Source organism: Cervus canadensis, chromosome 4 (genome assembly GCF_019320065.1).
Source record: "Cervus canadensis isolate Bull #8, Minnesota chromosome 4, ASM1932006v1, whole genome shotgun sequence".
Lineage (NCBI taxonomy): Eukaryota > Metazoa > Chordata > Mammalia > Artiodactyla > Cervidae > Cervus > Cervus canadensis.
In genome coordinates, this window is record NC_057389.1 from 87005852 (window position 1) to 87022054 (window position 16203).

General features: G+C 57.3%; 1 protein-coding gene across 6 annotated transcripts in view; it reads right to left on the minus strand.

The window, feature by feature from the left end:
* Nucleotides 1-286: 286 nt before the first annotated feature.
* ZFR2 (zinc finger RNA binding protein 2) overlaps nucleotides 287-16203 on the minus strand; it is a 49804-nt gene continuing 33887 nt past the window's right edge. For 2 of the 6 annotated variants that reach the window (XM_043466187.1, XM_043466186.1), the window contains exons 12-18: nucleotides 12926-13097; nucleotides 10071-10209; nucleotides 8573-8670; nucleotides 8077-8172; nucleotides 6613-6724; nucleotides 5774-5871; nucleotides 287-1670 (exon numbers count right to left, since the gene is read on the minus strand). In XM_043466187.1, coding sequence (XP_043322122.1) covers nucleotides 1452-1670; nucleotides 5774-5871; nucleotides 6613-6724; nucleotides 8077-8172; nucleotides 8573-8670; nucleotides 10071-10209; nucleotides 12926-13097 — 934 coding nt within the window. In that variant the 3' untranslated portion in view covers nucleotides 287-1451. Of the gene's footprint in view, nucleotides 1671-4791; nucleotides 5073-5773; nucleotides 5872-6612; nucleotides 6725-8076; nucleotides 8173-8572; nucleotides 8671-10070; nucleotides 10210-12925; nucleotides 13101-16203 lie in introns of those variants that run through there. The other 4 variants (XM_043466191.1, XM_043466188.1, XM_043466190.1 and 1 more) reach the window with 3 other exon arrangements.

Below are 16203 nucleotides of genomic sequence, written 5' to 3' on the forward strand. Positions count from 1 at the left end.
AAGCTATGGTTTTTCCTGTAGTCACTTATGGATGTGAGAGTTGGACCATATTTTAGCATCTTGATAATAATGAAAAAGATTTGTCTCCAAAGGTCTCCAGAGGAATTAAATTAGAAAAACTATATCTAAGCACCTTGAAAACACAGCTGAGAAATCAAAGTTGTTATAATGTCAAGTGAAGAAAAGGAGGAATGAAAGTGGTATAAACAGTGCATCTGTAACCAAGAGTGTGGAAAATGAGAAAATTGGAAGGAAACAGTATTAACAGTTGTTAACTTTACTTCCCTTCTTCCATTTTTTCTGAGATTTCCAAGATTTTTGTAATTGGAAAAACCCAGTGCATGAAAAGAAAATTTTATTGTGTTAAAATGGACATGATACCATAGACAAATGAAATAGACAAAATACCATTGTAACCATTTTTAGATGCACAGCTCAGTGGCATTAAGTGTATTCATATGGTTGCACAATCATCCCCATCATATGATGCAGTCATTCATATGATTCCCTACCATCATCTCCAGAACTTTCTCATCTTCCCAAATTGAAACTCTGCCCCCATGAAACAGTGACTTCCCCATCCCCTCCCCCTCCCCCAGCCCCTGACCCCTGCCATCTACTTCCTATCTCTATAGATTTGACTCCTCTAGGACCTCCTGTGAGTGAAATAAGGCAGTGTGTGTCCTTCTGTGTCTGGGTTATTTCACTGAGCATCATGTCCCCAAGGTTCATTCATGTTGTAGCAGGTGTCAGAACCTCCTTCCTATTTAAGGCTGAGTAATATTCCACCATGTGAGTGACCATACTTGTTTATTCATCATCTGTAATGGACACTTGGCTTTTGGCTTTTTCTCACCATTTAGCTGCTGTGAATCCTGCTGCTGTGAAAATGGGTGTTCCATGAACAGCAAATATCTGTTTTCTAGTATCTTTATTTTTCAGAACTTGGGCAGATATACACAGGGTGATACTCCCCATGCCCAGCTGCCTACTCTGGGCTGCCTTCTCCATGAGTCCTCTGGTCTGTTCACTCTGAAGAGCCTTGGTCCGCTTACCTGAAACATCTCCTCAGCCCTACTAACAGGTGACCTAACAGGTGACCGGGGAGAGGATGGAGCCAACGTCTCTCCAAACGAGTTCGGGCCGGCCGAGCCCAGAGATGCTCCCTGTACCACGGAGCGTGACTCATCTGGACCAGGGGCTGCAGTGCGTTTCGCGGTTTTCATCCGGTGTCATTGGTGACCTTAGCCGGTGCGGCTGCGGGCAGGTCTGCCCTCTCCTGCACTGCCTGCCAGGTCTGGTTCTGGCCCTGCCCACACCACCCGCGTCATCCCGCCCACACGCAACACCATCTCCTAGCAACCGGGCTGGCCTCCAGCATCCCGCAGCCTGAGGTCCCGCTGTCCCTGGCTGCTTCTCTCCCCTCTGTCCCCCCACAGCGGTCTCGGTTCTCAAGTGCCTGGTCCTGAGTCTCCCTGCCAGCCGCCTGCCTGCTCCGGGGTCCTCTGCCCAGTGGGAAGAGGGCTGGGAAGCAAAGCTGAGAAGCCACTGCTCTTCAGGCCTGCAGCAGGCACCACCGCCTGGGCGTTCCGTCCATCTGGACTGAGTACGTCGTTCACCAGCTGTCTGAATCTGTGGCTGTGTTGCCTAAACTCGGTGTCTCGCAGTTGCTAGGGGGGCAGATTTAACTCTCTGTCAGCTGGGCTGGTTTTAAACCACCTGATGGAGAAGGTCACACCCGTCTTCCCCAGGAGGCAGGGATGGGACGGTGAGCCATGGCTTGTGAGATTCTGGGAGCTGCCGTGGCCAGGATGAGAGAGAGGCCCATGGTAGCGGGACAGGGTTGCAGCCATGACTGTCCACTACCCCCACCAAAAATGCCAACCCATTCTCCCTTCCCTCCATCCTCTCATTGCCTTAGCCAAAGGCCCTCACCCTGACTGGTACGGTCATCTCCTGGGATGAGACCAGAACAGGTGGTGTCATTTCACCTGCTGGGAAAGGAATTCCTCCAATACAGAGACCCATCTGAGGGCAGGGGCATGGCTTCGAGTATTAACTTGCTAACTTGGTGTCTTCGAGACCTGGGGTACCATGGTAAGACTGACGCACAGTTTCTGTCCACAGACAATTCATAGTGGCGGCGAGCAGGGGGGAGGCCGAAAACAAACTATTTCAATCGGTTCTGTGTGGGTCTGAAGGAAATAGACAGAGTTATGTGACAGGCCAAAGGGGTCAAGGGTTTCCCTGGTGGTTCAGATAGCACGGAATCTGCCTGCAATGCAGGAGATGTGGGTTTGATCCCTGGTTTGGGAAGATTCCCTGGAGAAGGGAATGGCAACCCACTCCAGTATTCCTGCCCGGAGAATCCCATGGACAGAGGAGCCTGGTGGGCTACAGTCACGGGTCGCAAAGAGTCAGATGTGACTGAGTGACTAACACTTTCACTGAGGGGGTCCAGGAGGCCTCTCTGAGACCCAGAGGAGAAGAGCAGTGGCTGTACATGGGTCGGGGAAGGGCTTACCAGGCAGTGGGAATAGCATGTGCAAAGGCACTGGGGCAGCGGGACATAGGCTGGTTCACAGAGGACCAGCAGAGACTAATCGGTCTGGAGTGGAGACACTGAGGTGGAGGGTGGCCCCTGGGGTTCCTCTGGGGGCATTGTCAGGATCAGGGGTTTTATCTCGGGTGCAGTCCTGAGTTTTACCCAGAGCCCCAGCTGCTGGAGGACTAAAGCTGTGAGTGGAGCAGCAGGCAGGGGACCAACAGGACTTCTTATTGGCTTGGCCCAGAGGAACCCAGGAGGTCCCCCCAGTAGCGGTGGCAGTGGTAGCCTGGGCAGCTGGGTGAACAGCAGGGCTGTGGATGGAGATGCAGAGGGGGAGGGCTGTGTGGGCAAGGCTGCCCTGCGTGAGTGGACAGTGTCCTCTGCGCCTGATCTGTGACCATGGCCAAGACCTGCTGAGGGGCTGCTCTGTCTCCTGGCATTGTTGGGATGCCACTCCTCCAGGAAGGGCCTGGAAGTGGAGGAGACAGCCTACCCTCCTGGGGAGGTTGAGTGGTCAGGCACCAGCTGGCCACTTCCTGTTTCTGGTAGATATCGCTCCAGCTAGAACCAGACTCAGCTCTGTTTGCACCGGAGGGCTGATGTTCCCTTGGCCCAGCTATAAGCAGGAGGTACTGGCCGTCTGCCTGCCCAGGTCTGTGCCCACGGGCATGTGCCACTCCCACCAGGGGCCACGCAACCCTGCCCACCTCGTAGCCCTCTGGCCTCCCAACCACTGCCTGGGGAGGCCCCCGGGGACTTGAAGCTGTCAGGGGCTCAGCTGTAACGGGTCTCCTTATCTGGACCCCCTCCTGCTGCCCCCTGAGGTTTGCAATGAGGACTTCGGGAAACAGCGGGGGAGCTCTTGGTAGGGGGCCTGTAGGCAGAGAGCCACCCCTCCCAACTCAGCTTGGTTGCCCCCTCTTGCAGGAAGCCTTCTGGGTCCCACCTCCTGCTGACAGCCTGCCGATAAGAGTATCTCCTGGACCAGGGCAGGCTGGCTTCCTGGAGTGGCTGTGGATGTGTGTGAGATGAGTGCTGTGTTGGATCCCTGGTGTTGGGGTGGGGGTCTGCAGAGCCTGGCTTCTCTATGGCCCCGAGGACCTCGGTGAGGAGAGGGCCTGAGAAGACGCCCACACCTGGACCTCCTCCCCATCCACACTCCCAGCCTCAGCGCCTTGGGGAGATGTACTGGCTGCTCATCCTGCCTGGAGCCCAGCAGGGTCACTGCGCCCTGAGGAAGGACTGTGTGGGCCGCACCAAGACACAAGCATACCTCATTTATTCCCCACCCTCCAAGCTTCCAGGTGGTTCCACGAAGACACTAGATGTGAAGCTGCACACAGACTGTCCCTCAAACACAGAGGTGAACTGGAAACAGTCAAGTGACCAGGAGAGACGGTGTCCGCCCAAAGATGGACATGGCCCCTTCAGCACCACTGGGCAGCCAGGGGAGAGGAGGAGAAGTAGCAAAGAGGGAAGTTTGGACAGATGGGGGTGGGGACTGGGTGGGGCTGCTTCCACGCCCACCTGCCTCGGGGTGGGGGGAGGCGCCTGATCCCATGCCCCACCCCGGGCAGAGCCCCCATGCCCTGCCTCTGAGGGGCGGGCCCCGGACCCACGTTGTCTGCACCTGTGCGAGGAGGACGGGAGAAAGATGGAGGCAAACCAGCCCCGAATGAGGCGCACAGAGGGGCTCCCCACAGTGCAGAAGGCTCGCAGGGGCACAGCCTGCGGACGGGGGTGGTCACTGATGTTCCCGGGGTCAGGGGCCCACCCAGCCTGCATGCACCCTCACCACCCAGGGGGTCTGTGGCCCCTTCCATGGCAGGCAGGGGTGAGCCCAGCTCAGACCCTGCAAACCTCTGGCCGAGCCTCCAGGCTGGGGAGCTGTCACAGGCAGTGTGTTTGGAACCAGCTGGACTTGGGGACGGGGGACCCCAGCCTGGACACACTCCCAGCCTTGGGCAACACCCCCTTCCAACCTGCTTCCAGGGCAGGCTTCCTGATGTGGGGCCCTCGGTGGGCTTGCCCATGTTATGTCAAATCCACGTGCGCTGGGCGCATCCACACGAAGTCATTAAAAACCCACACCCTTCGCAGGCCACAGGGTGACTTTAAAGCTAGCAAGAAATGCCAGGGTTTACTGCTGTGCTGCCCCTTCTCGCCCCGGGGTGAAGGCAGGCCTTGGGTGCTGCTCCAACCCCCACAGCTCAAATTGCCAGATGAAGAGAGTTCACTAATGATTTAAGCACAGGTGTGTTTAAAGAAATCTACAGAACGTTACTGCAAAGGGAAACGTGGACTGTTGGTGTCAGGGGTGAAGCGGCCGCTCAGCGGCAGCGTGTCAGGTCCCGTTGGGGAGGCGAGGCCGCTTCCTCTGGTCGCTGCCCTCCTTGGCCTCCAGCTCGCCTGCCTCCCGTGGCCTCTTCCGGAAGCGTGCCCCCAGCCTGATTCTGGGAGGCGGCAGTGGGTCGATGCCCAGGATCTTGTGGATCTGCCGGAACGCCAACATGCGCAGGGCGTGCTGGGGGCAGACCAGCTGTCAGGACCTGCCTGCCCGCGCCCACTGGCCTGCCTCACACAGCCTGTGCAGACTCAGGCATCCTCGCACCCTCCCAGCAATGGCCAAGCTCGGAGCACCTCTGGGCGGGAGGAACTGTGCTGGGAGCTGTTCACACCCGCTGGTGCCGAGGACGCTGCCGGGAAGCCCGGGAACCTCAGCTCTTCTTGCTAGGGGGACCCTGGATCCTGCTTCTCCCAGTTGGGCTCTGATTAACAGCAATTTGACTCTTTCCACTTAAGACCCTTCATAATGTCATGCCCAATATGAAGTCTGCTGAAGAGACTTGCTCATTAATAGAAATTTGCAAATGAAAGGGAAGCCAGAGATGGGGTGGTGGGGATGGGGGTGGGCAATGCTTTGGTTCTTGAAGCTGTTGAGGTGCAGCAGGAGGCCTGGCTAGATGTGTGCAGACCTGGGGCATTGGGGTACCCCCAGGACAATGAGGCTCCAAGTCTGCACCTCATCATGGCCTCAGTTCTGGGCTGAGCTGGCCCTGCCCCTGGAAGCAGTCCTGTCACCCACAGGCCACCTGATTCTGCAGGGAAGAGGACGGGAAGCGGGCCCAGACCGTTTCCTGGGATGCAGCAGAGATGTGCACAGGGGTTGGGAGCCGGGCTGCCTGCAGCCGGCTCATGTGGGCCCAAGTTGGGCTGGCCTCCTACCTGGGCGCTGGCTGTGATGTCTTCTCGTTCCTGGAGGGTCATGGAGCCGAGGGCATCTATCTGGTCTCTCTCACAGGGATCCTGGAGCCCGGGCCCATCTGGACGAGGCAGGGTTGGTGGGAGCGGCAGAGAAGCAGATGCACCCTTGTGAAGGCTGCCACCACGGCTCTGCGATGTTGGAAGTCTGCGCCTGGACCCCACGGGCCCATGGACCACAACTGGGCCTCTCCCCGCCAGTCTCCCTCTGGCCCCACACGCCTTCAGCAGAGCTCCTCGCAGCCTGTGTGTGTGTGTGCGTGCACATGTGCACATGCGTGGGTGAGTGTGCAGTTAAAGGGCTCACACCACAGGCCCATGTATCACACTCTTCTTCCATGGAACACGCTATCATCCAAGTCACCAAAACAACTGGAAAACACTGTCTGCATCTAACACGTCGTGTGGGCTGCCCGCCCCCACCCCGTCTCTTCCTCCCGCTACCACTCAGGACGCCGTGAACATCTCTGTGCCCGGCTCACCATGGACCTCCTGTCGTTTCCTTTGGAAGCATCCCCCGGGCTACCCCTGGTTCCCCAGGAAGGATGGATGTGGCATTAGAGGATCAGGTGGAACCCCCCTCCAGCCTGCACCTGCCTCTCCTTCCACCCGTCCACGCCTCCTCACGGCTCCCTTGGATGAGTGACACGCATGTGCGTGTCTGTGTCCACTGTCTTGCCTAGGTTGGATGGGGTGCTCGAGTGTTCTGTAGAGGCTCCTCTGTCCACCTGCCCCGCTCCCCCATGGCCCCTGGTGTCTGCCAAGTGCTCCAGGGTCTGAGCTGCTGGCCGATGGGGACTGACCTGTGAGGAGCGTCCCCGAGGCCACGCACTCCAGGACTCGGCGCACGGCATCCCCGGGGCTCAGGGGCCCCTTGGTGCTGCTCAGGGCCTTCTCCACCAGCAGCTCCATGGCCTGGGCCGGGCGGGGACAGAAAAGGAGACCCAGGCCTTTGAGGGGACAGCGGTTGTGCAGGCGGCCAGGTCTCCAGGGGACATGGGACCAGAGGCTCCCGCCCAGTGCCCCCTCACGCCCACCCAGGGGGTCACCAGACCTCACTGCCCTGGTGTGGCCACGGGCGGGTTTCACCACCCTCCCTTTTCAGGTTCCTCATTAGCAAAATCCCATCAATGGTAATGTGGCAAACTAGTGTCATGTGGGTTCAGAGAGACTCCTGAGGGTCACAGGATCCTGGGGCCTAGTTCAGGCGTGTTTCTTCCTCCAGGAGCCACCTGCCTGGAGGGCCCAGGGACAGGGTTGGGGGTGTGAGCTGTCGTGGGGGCGTGTCTACACTTAAAGGGAAACGGGCTCCGGGAAATGCGTTACCCCCTACCCCCCGCAAACGTCTGAGTGAACCCCTCTGGTCACTCAGCATGGGGCAGCCGCTGTGCCACCCACCCGGGGTGGAGCTGAAGGTGGACGTCTCCTCAGACCACAGCCAGGAAGCCGAGGTCTGGGGGGCACCAGAGCCCCTGGTTTTGGAGATGGCCCCCATGAGTAAGACCAAGGGCAGCCTGGGTTGGGGTGTGGGGAATGTCCAGGAGCCCACCTGTGGGCATGGGAGCTGATGGACTGGCTACAGATGGCTGCAGAGAAGAGGCATTCGTCCTTCCAAGGTCAGGGCCAGATTCCCAGGGAAAAGGTCAAAGGTGAAAGCCTTAGAAACCTACAGGTTGTCTCGGTCACTGGGGAGGTCAGTGGGTGTGTGACAGGAGAGGACACTCAGAGATGAGACCCTGAAAGTCGAGGCAGGGAGCCCCAGTGGGCGGCGCTGGAGGTCGCATGAGGCAACTTTGGGGGTTTGAGGTACCCAGGGTCCCTCTCTCCTCTCCTCTCCTCTCCTCCTGGAAGGGCTCCAGGGCCAGCTGAAGGGATGCATCAGGGCCACAGGGTTCTCTCCTTCAGAGGAGGCGGGTCTGCCCCAGGCCTAGAGGTCAAAGTGGAGCCAGGACAGGTACCAGCTTCTTGCCCTCACTGGGGCCTCTGCACCAATGCCTGCAGGTCTAGGCAAACACCCCAGCTTTTGTTGGGGTGCCCTTGTATTTACATGCTTCCTGGTTCTGCCTGAAAGGTTGTGGGTTTAAGATAATACAGTCAAATGAGGCCGTGTCCTGTGGCAAGCCTCCCCCTGGGACTCAGACCGACACCAGCCTTTTCTCAGAAAGTTGGACACTGGACAAGGATACGAGGCTCGGCCTAACAAGGCTGTGGTCTGGCAGGGTTTGGGAGCTTCCTAAAGCAAGGCTGGCCCCCTGGCGCTGTCTTACCCAGTCCGGCAGGGCCCCCCAGGTGGGCACGCGCTGGCAGAGGTCCCGGAAGACCCTGATGACGATCACACAGGGCTGCAGGCCGCTGGCTCTCGCCTTTGGGGGAAGAAGCACATGGGAAGCCCCAGGAAGCTCTGAGCACATGGCTGGGGTGGGACGGGGAGCTATAGTCGGGGCCAAGAGAGCGAGACTGAGTCAGGGCAGTGAGCCTGGTCGGCGGTCCCATGCTGGCAGTGGAGGCATCGAGGGACTCCAGTGTGATCAGGCCAGCCTCCTGGGCTGTGGGAGGCAACCGGAAGCAGATTCCACTCCCAAATGGCCCAGTCTACGCCCTAGTGCCAACCAACGGGGCCAGAGCGGTGGTCACCCCTTTCAAGCTCCCAACCCAATCGGCCAAGAAGTGACCTCTGTCATATGGGGAGCGCGGGGCAAGGACACATAGCCACCCCACCCATGTCTGCCCCTGGCCTCTCCTGGGAGCCTGCCCGCCACTAACCTGGAACCACTTGGCGTGGCGGAGAGCAGCCAGTGCCTGGAGGCACTTCTCTGGGCTCAGGACATCTCCTGGGTCTGGCGGAGGCACCTCGGTTCCTTCTAGAAGAGAAGGGCAGATAGGCTGGCCGTCCCTCCCCCTGCTCCCACCTCCTGGACCCTCAGGTCCCTGGGCCTCACTGCGTTCTTCCGTTCATCAGGAAGACATGCACCTCGGCTCGCTGGCCCTGTCTCCAGACACTGACACTGGGACACAGAGCTCCCCTCTTGAAATCCCACCCCTCCCCGAGATTCTGTGGTCCCTTTCCCCCAAGAGCTCCATGTTCAGGTGGAAAACTAAGAATGAAGCTGGATTTCCAGAAACTTCCACGTGCATGTGTGATTAGGGTCAGGTTTGAGCACATGCCATCATGGATGACCAGGGCCCCATGTCGGCGGAAATGTCCGTTTTTTCTTCCTTCTGTTTGCTTTAGGAAGATTCTTCTCCCCTCATCCCGTGAGGCCCTGGTGTTCAGGTCTCAGGAGGGAGCACTGCTCTTCCCCCGCCCCCCCGGCCTGGGTCAGTTCCTGGGGGCAGAGAACCAGCACAGAAACAGCTGAACGCAGCCCCCTCCCACCCAGCAGCAGCTGGCAGGGTATGGACCCCAACGAGGAGCAGCTCTGGGGGTCCAGGGTGCCTGCAGAGGGGCTTCCTGCTCTCTGGCCCCCTCCAGCCCTCCCCCTCCCCAACATTCCCAGTCCCCGCTTGTTGGCAGGGGAGCAAGCTGGAGCAGGCCTGAAACTGGGGTCAAAGGGCGAGCATCATTGTTTCTTCTGACTGCATCTACTTTCAGATGACACGTGACACTCCCCTTATGACAAATGATAATGGCTTTCCACTCACAGTTCAAAGGCTCTCTTCTTTAAAAATGGAAGAGCCAAAAAGGAGTTGAATCAGAGAAAGCAGCAGTGGTTCGTGGCCCTCAGTCAAGGTAACGATCAGGAAGAGGGTCTGAGAAAGGCTGGAGTTTGGGAAAGGGTCCCAGGGGCTGTCCCAGGGGTTCCCCACTCCTGGGCATGAGACTCGGGGTGCCCTCCAGCCTGGCCCTCACCCTCTGTGTTGGCTGCCCTCTGGCCTCGGCCTGTACTCCTCCCACTTGCCCAGGCAGCAGTGCCCGTGTGTCTCAGGTCCCCAGGGTCCCTGCTTGGCTGGGGAACCCGGCACAGTGGGTCTCCTCGGGGCGAGGAGCAGGTGCCTGCGTAGCCTGAGGGCTCAGGGGGAAGGGCCCCAAGCACGCCTGCCACGGCCAGGTTCTGAGCCACGTGACACTTGTCCCAGCTCTCCTCCTGCCTTCTTCCCCTGCCCCGAGGCCTGGCCCTTATCTGACTAGGGCATCCAGACTTGACCAAAGCACAGGAAGGTGGTGGCGGCACCCCTCCCCCTAAACCAGAGCAGAAGTGGGCGCTGCCCTAGGCTGCCACGTATGTGGGAAGAGGGGGCTGAACAAAGGGCGTGGCCGTACCTCGGTCTGCGGAGGGGTCCTCCCGCATCAGGGGCGAGGTGATGGACACAGCGACCTGTATCCGGGGCTCCTCGCAGGAGGAGATGACGATGCTGGCGTCCGGGTCAGAAGACACCTCGTACTTGTCGTCTGTGACCACCTGCAAGGCGCACATACAACATGAGGCTTCAGGACTCCACCTGAGAGGTGGGACACCGCTGGGTGCCCAGCCCCACGCCTTCTGGAGCTTCCTAGGGACCGAGACACAGCCTTGCCCTCCAGAAGTGCACATGTAGAAACACCAAGGTGCCTTCATATGTAAAAAACACCTGGAGCTCAGTAGCAACCAGATCAGCAACCCAACAACAAAACTGGCAAGCGATAGTTTGCAGAGAAAAAAACCAAAGTGACCCTTTTCACACAATGACAAAAAAAAGAGCCCCATGGTAAGGAAGAATCACATTAAAAGCAGAATGACATGCCATGGCCACCCGTAAGAAGGACAAAGCTTGAGGAGTCTGAGGAGCAGCTGGGCTGGTGTGCCTAGTCACTTCAGTCACATCCGACTCTGTGTGACCCCGTGGACTGTAGCCCGCCAAGCTCCACTGTCCGTGGGATTCTCCAGGCACGAATACTGGAGTGGGTTGCCATGTCCTTCTCCAGGGGATCTTCTGGACCCAGGGATCTCGAACCTGAGTCTCCTGCATTGCAGGCAGATTCTTTACCATCTCGGCCAGCAGGGAAGCCCCCGGCTGGCAGATCCGTGCATTTCTAAACTCCTGGTAGAGGCTGACCTGGCGACACTCACCAGGAGCATCCAGGTTTGTGCCTTGGACCCAGAGACTCAGCCCCAGGAAGTGCTCCCACGCATGTGGAGCAGTGTGTGTACAAGGCTATCACTCTCTGCAGCTTCGCTGGTGACCCAGAACACTGGACACAACCTAAATGTCCAACTACACGGGAGGACCCAGCCAGCTATGGACATGTGGCAACAGGACGCCCTCTGGCCACAAGGAAGAGTGAGGCTCCCTACGCATGAGTGTGGAACGTGGCCTGACAGATCCACAATTATCGAGTGAAAACCACACAGTCCTTCATACGGCCTACCAGGCCACCCTTGGGAGGAAGAGGGCAGACGATAGTCTCTCAAAATGCAGGATAGGGGGTGCCTCCAGGCAAGGTCTGAGGCCCCTTGGCTCCGGTCCCCATCCCACACCTGCCACGGGGCCCAGGGTTCAGTCTCGCTCCAGCACGGGCATCCTTACGGCCCCGCCAGCCCTGGCTCCATCACCCGGGGCTAACTGGAGGGTCAGTCCTCTGCAAGCAGAGACTCCAGGCGAGTCCCACCCTCTCAGCAGGTCCCCTCCTCTCCAGACCGTGGTCCAGTCAGTCTCACAGGGGGACCTTAGGGAGGAGGGACTCTCCTCATGGCCATTAGAACTCTGACTGCTGCTCCCTGGGAGACAGCACAACGAAGGTGGGCTTGGTGCAGTGACCCAGTGCCTGGAGACACTTTACCGTGTCCCTCATGTTGCTCTGGGGTTCCCAAGTCACTTGACCAGGTGATGGCTAAGAGGGTCTGTCTACATCTCTGGGGGCCAGGCACCACCAGCTCTCCCATGGCCTCTGCTCTCTTCCCTCCAGCCTCGTCCATCTTCATGGCCCTGGGTTGCCAGATTCTGGAGGACAGGGCCTGCATCTGAGCCATCTTTGCACCCCTTGCAGCATTTAGCAAAAAAACTGCTATGTCGTGGGGTGTTCAGGAAAAATGAGTGATTAAAGTGGTGAAGTTGGAATATGTCACTCCCCTGCTTAAAGCCCTCCAGTCGCCCCACTTCCCTGAGGAGGCAGTCATACCTCCCCACATGGCCTTCCCAGGCGGCACTAGAGGTAAAGAATCTGCCTGCTAGTGCAGGAGACGTAAGAGACACGGATTTGATCCCTGGGTCAGGAAGATCTCCTGGAGGAGGGCGTGGCAACCCGCTCCAGTATTCTTGCTTGGAGAATCCCACGGACAGAGGAGCCTGGTGGGCTATATAGTCAATAGGGTTGCACAGAGTCGGAGACAACTAAAGTAACTTAGCACTCATATGGCCTTCAAGCCTGGCTTGATCTAGGCCCTCGTCCACTCAGGCTCACCTCTCCGTGGGCCTCCTGCCTCTTGGCCTCTGCAGGTTCACGTTCCCCTATGGGGAACTCTGCCTGCCCCCATCTGTCAAGGCTTCTCCTCATCTCACCTCACCCACTCCATCTTCTGTTGAGTCCTGTCTGCAGGACATGGTCCTGTCTGCAGTGGACCCCGCGCTCCCTGGGTGCTCACCACCTGGCGCCAGGCTTGAATTGCTCTACAGAAGATACATCAGAAGTCAGCCTTCTCTGTGTTTGCTTATTGTGTCTGCCTACCAGACTGGGAGCCCTGGAGAAGGACCTAGGAGGGACGAAGCTGAGTCCCCTCGGGAAGGGTGGCAGACAGGAAGGAGAAAGCACCCTAGGAAGTGATCATTTTAACAGAAGACGATCAATTAACATCATGATGTGATCTCCCTTTTCTTCCAGTTACTATCTCGGGTGAGAAAAGCTCTATGACAACAACGGGAACTGTGCTGAAAGAGAAAGTCCGGCCAACCCTGCAGTCCTGTGCCTCCCTAGTGCTTTCCCTGCAGATCGTCCTCAAGCCAGCTGGCTGGGCTCTGTGTGGGTGTAACAGAAGTGACTGTCCTCATGAGCCGGATGTTAGACTGTTTCAAGCCCTACTGTGAACCCCCCAATAAGGGAACCCTCAAGTTCCACCAGTGGATCCCTGCGCCTGTTTCTAAAAGCAGACTGGACCGTGTCTCACTCAGGCAGACCCCGCGCAGTGCGGCCGGGCACCTCACCGGGAGCTGGAGGGGCAGCTGCTCGGCGACTCTGCGCTGCAGGGCGCGGGTGGGCTTCTGGGAGCAGAGCAGGATCAGCTGCACCGCCCGATCTCCCCGCAGGAGTAGCCCCTTCGCCAGGAGGCCGACCCGCATCACGCCTTTCAGGATCCGGGCCGAGGGGCTGGGGTGGCTGCTGAGACAAACCCATGGACCAGTGAGCAAGGAGGGCGGGGAAGAAGGACCCCCAACTCCTGACCCAGGGGCATGGGTTTCCTTGCCAGGCGCTCTGCGCCTCCATGTCCTCATCTGTAAAGTGGGAGCATGGCCCTTCCCAGAGAGCGCCTGATTCGAAAGACACTGGGAGAACTGGGAGAACAGGGAGAGTTCTCGGACCTGAGGATGGGAACCTTTGCTGCTCAGCGGGGCTGGCAGCTGGCACCCTCTGCTGATAAACTGCATGCTGGGAAAAAGATTGCCTGACCCCAGCCACCCTCATCAGCCCCTGGCTTCTGAGCTGTCTCTGCGGCCACGTCACCCCCACCTGGACTCCTCTGAGGAGACCTGGCCGGCTGCTCCCTGCCCTGCCCTCCCCTCCAGCCTGCTTATCTAGTCCCACCTCCCCTGCCCCCAAGTCTGCCCTCACCCACCCACCACTGTCCTGGTCACTTTCTTCAGGTGACCCCCATGGCTGCACTGGCCCGGCAGTCACCCTCCTATTGCTGCCCCACTGCAGGCTAGGGACATCCCAGCTTCTTCCTGGGGCCCTCACCCTGACCCCTAGCAGCTATACCACCATCCTCTCCTTCCACTCCCTCCTCACGAGGCTCTCCCACCCGGACCGTTGCCTGGGTACCTCTCCACACTGTCTGTCTCTCTCATACACTCGGTCACCTCCTCAGAAGCTGCCACCCGCTCCCACCACTCCCTGACCACCACTTTGTTTCGTGGCATGCCTCAGGACATGAGATAACTTTGTTCTGTGATGCACATGGGTGTCTTTGTGGTCTGTCTCCAGACCACCAGTGCTGGAGCCTGGGATGATCCGGGGGGACCCAGCCGCGCCTGGAATGTTTACAGGACAAGGAGCAGACCCTTTGCGGGAAGGCAGAGCAGAAAAGTGGGAACCTGCAGATCAAGAGACTTACAGGTTGTCAATTAACTGGGACTCTGATTCAATGCAAACTGCAAAACAAAAAAACCTCCTAAACAAAAGACTGAATTATTATTATCTATGGGACAATTGGACGCTGCAGCACTGACTGGATATTTGATGTTGCTAAAGAATTATTGTTCATTTTTCTTTGAGGATGATCATGGCATTCTGGTTTTGTTAAATGAAAAAGAGTCTTGTTTAGAGACGTGCACTGATGCGCTGACATACTCTAGCTGTGGGTTGGCACCCGATAGTGTGTAGGACAGGGTTTCCTTTAACTGCTGTGGGCAAGGCGGGGGATGGGGAGAGAGCAAGTGAGTCACCCTCTGTTTAGGTATGGTCGTCTTTTGTGTGTGTTAGAGAATTTCCATAATAAAAGTGAAAAAAAAAAAAACCAACACTAATGTGCTCTTTGTGACAGTTAAGTAAATAATGCAACAGTTAATCATGTTCCTATTAAAAACACACACACACACATTTCCACAGAGAAAAAGGCCACAAACAAGAGTGAGAAAGGGAATTCCCTGGCAGTCCAGTGGTTAGGACTCCATGCTCTCACTAAGGGCTCTGGGTTCAATCCCTAGTCGGGGAACTAACATCCCACAAAGCTCAGTGCGATGAAGGGAAAAAAAGCTGAGAGGAAAAAAAGCCACCAACACTTCTATGTTTTTGAAAAATAACGTAAAAAAAAATGAAAAAGACAAAAAATAAAAAGAAACAAACAATAACAGCAAAAGAAACATAATGTGAGGACAGACATGTAACATGACATCAGTGTTATGTGAGGGCTTTAACAAAGTGCAACCAGCTTTGCTTTAAAGCTGGGTTTGGGGGCTTGTGGCAGTGCGGCGGCGGCAGGGCTCCTGTGCTAGGGGAGGCCCCGTGTCCTCACTGCAGTGGGGCGTCTGCTCAGGGGGAGAGTGGTCCAGCGCCGGGGAGGCCTGAGCGGGGCCTGGGCCTTGCTGAGGTGCCTGTGTGGACGCCCGGCCTTGACACCTGTGGGTCCACGCTGTGGAAGCTGGGGGAGCGGGAGGGTCCTCTACTCACTCTGTTTGTGTTGAGTCCATAATCACTTCAAAATGAAAAGTTAAACTAACAGAAACGGAACACAAGAATGGGGAGAAAACGGGGAGGGAAACCATGAAGTACTAAGTGAGGGCCCTTCTTCAGGAGACACGGGGGCGGAGGTTAAGGGAGGGCTGCGCTGTCTGGGGCCACGCCTGCTTCCACTTCCAGGCAGTGAGCTTCCTCACCGGAGTTGGGGGTCGCCCATGTTCTCACTGAGGGACAAGTGTGTTCGGTTATGACACCTGGTGACCCACGCATGGTTCTCATGTTCTTCTCAGCCTGACACAAATGCTGCACGATTCCACTGACGGGAAACGTCCAGAACAGGCCACGCCATGGAGATGGTGGGTGGAAAGGTGGGTGCTGGGGACTGGGGAATTTTACGGGATGGATTTCTGTTTCAGATGATTAAAAAGTTCTGGAAACGGACAGTGGTGATGCCGGTACAACCTTGTGAATGTGCCCACAATGGCCGATTTCCTATTATGAGTATTTTACCACCAAAAAAAAAAAAAACAACCTTAAAATAGTAAATGAGGGACCTCCCTGGTGGTCCAGTGGTTAGAACTGTGTGTGCTCACTGGTGAAGGTCCAGGTTCAATCCCTGGTTGGGGAACTAAGATTTTGCAAGCCAGGTGGCACAGCCAGAAAAAAAAAAAAAAAAAGTAAATGAAAAGGAAGCCACCCAGAGATGAGGGACCTGGAAAAGCTAAGTCCTTTGGGATTCTCTAAACCGTGCAATGATTCACTGCGAGGTGCCGGGACTTTCCGTCTTCTGACGGTCGGGCAGCTGGAAAGATGATTCACACACGCTCAGTGCTTGGCGGCACCCCTGCTCCTCGAGCCTCGCACTGGTCTCTGTGTCACAGGTGAGGACACAGAGGCGGCTAATCCTCTGCAAACCACAGCTCTAGACGCGCCTTCTACAGGAAAGTGACTTCCAGTGTGAGAACAATCGCTCTCCTTGGCTGGGGCTGCTATAACCCTCTTTGACCTCCCAGCCTCCTGGCTAGCTCCTAGCTCCTAGCCTCCTGGGGAGATATCTGAAGGGGGCTGGAAAGCCCAGGCCCCGAAG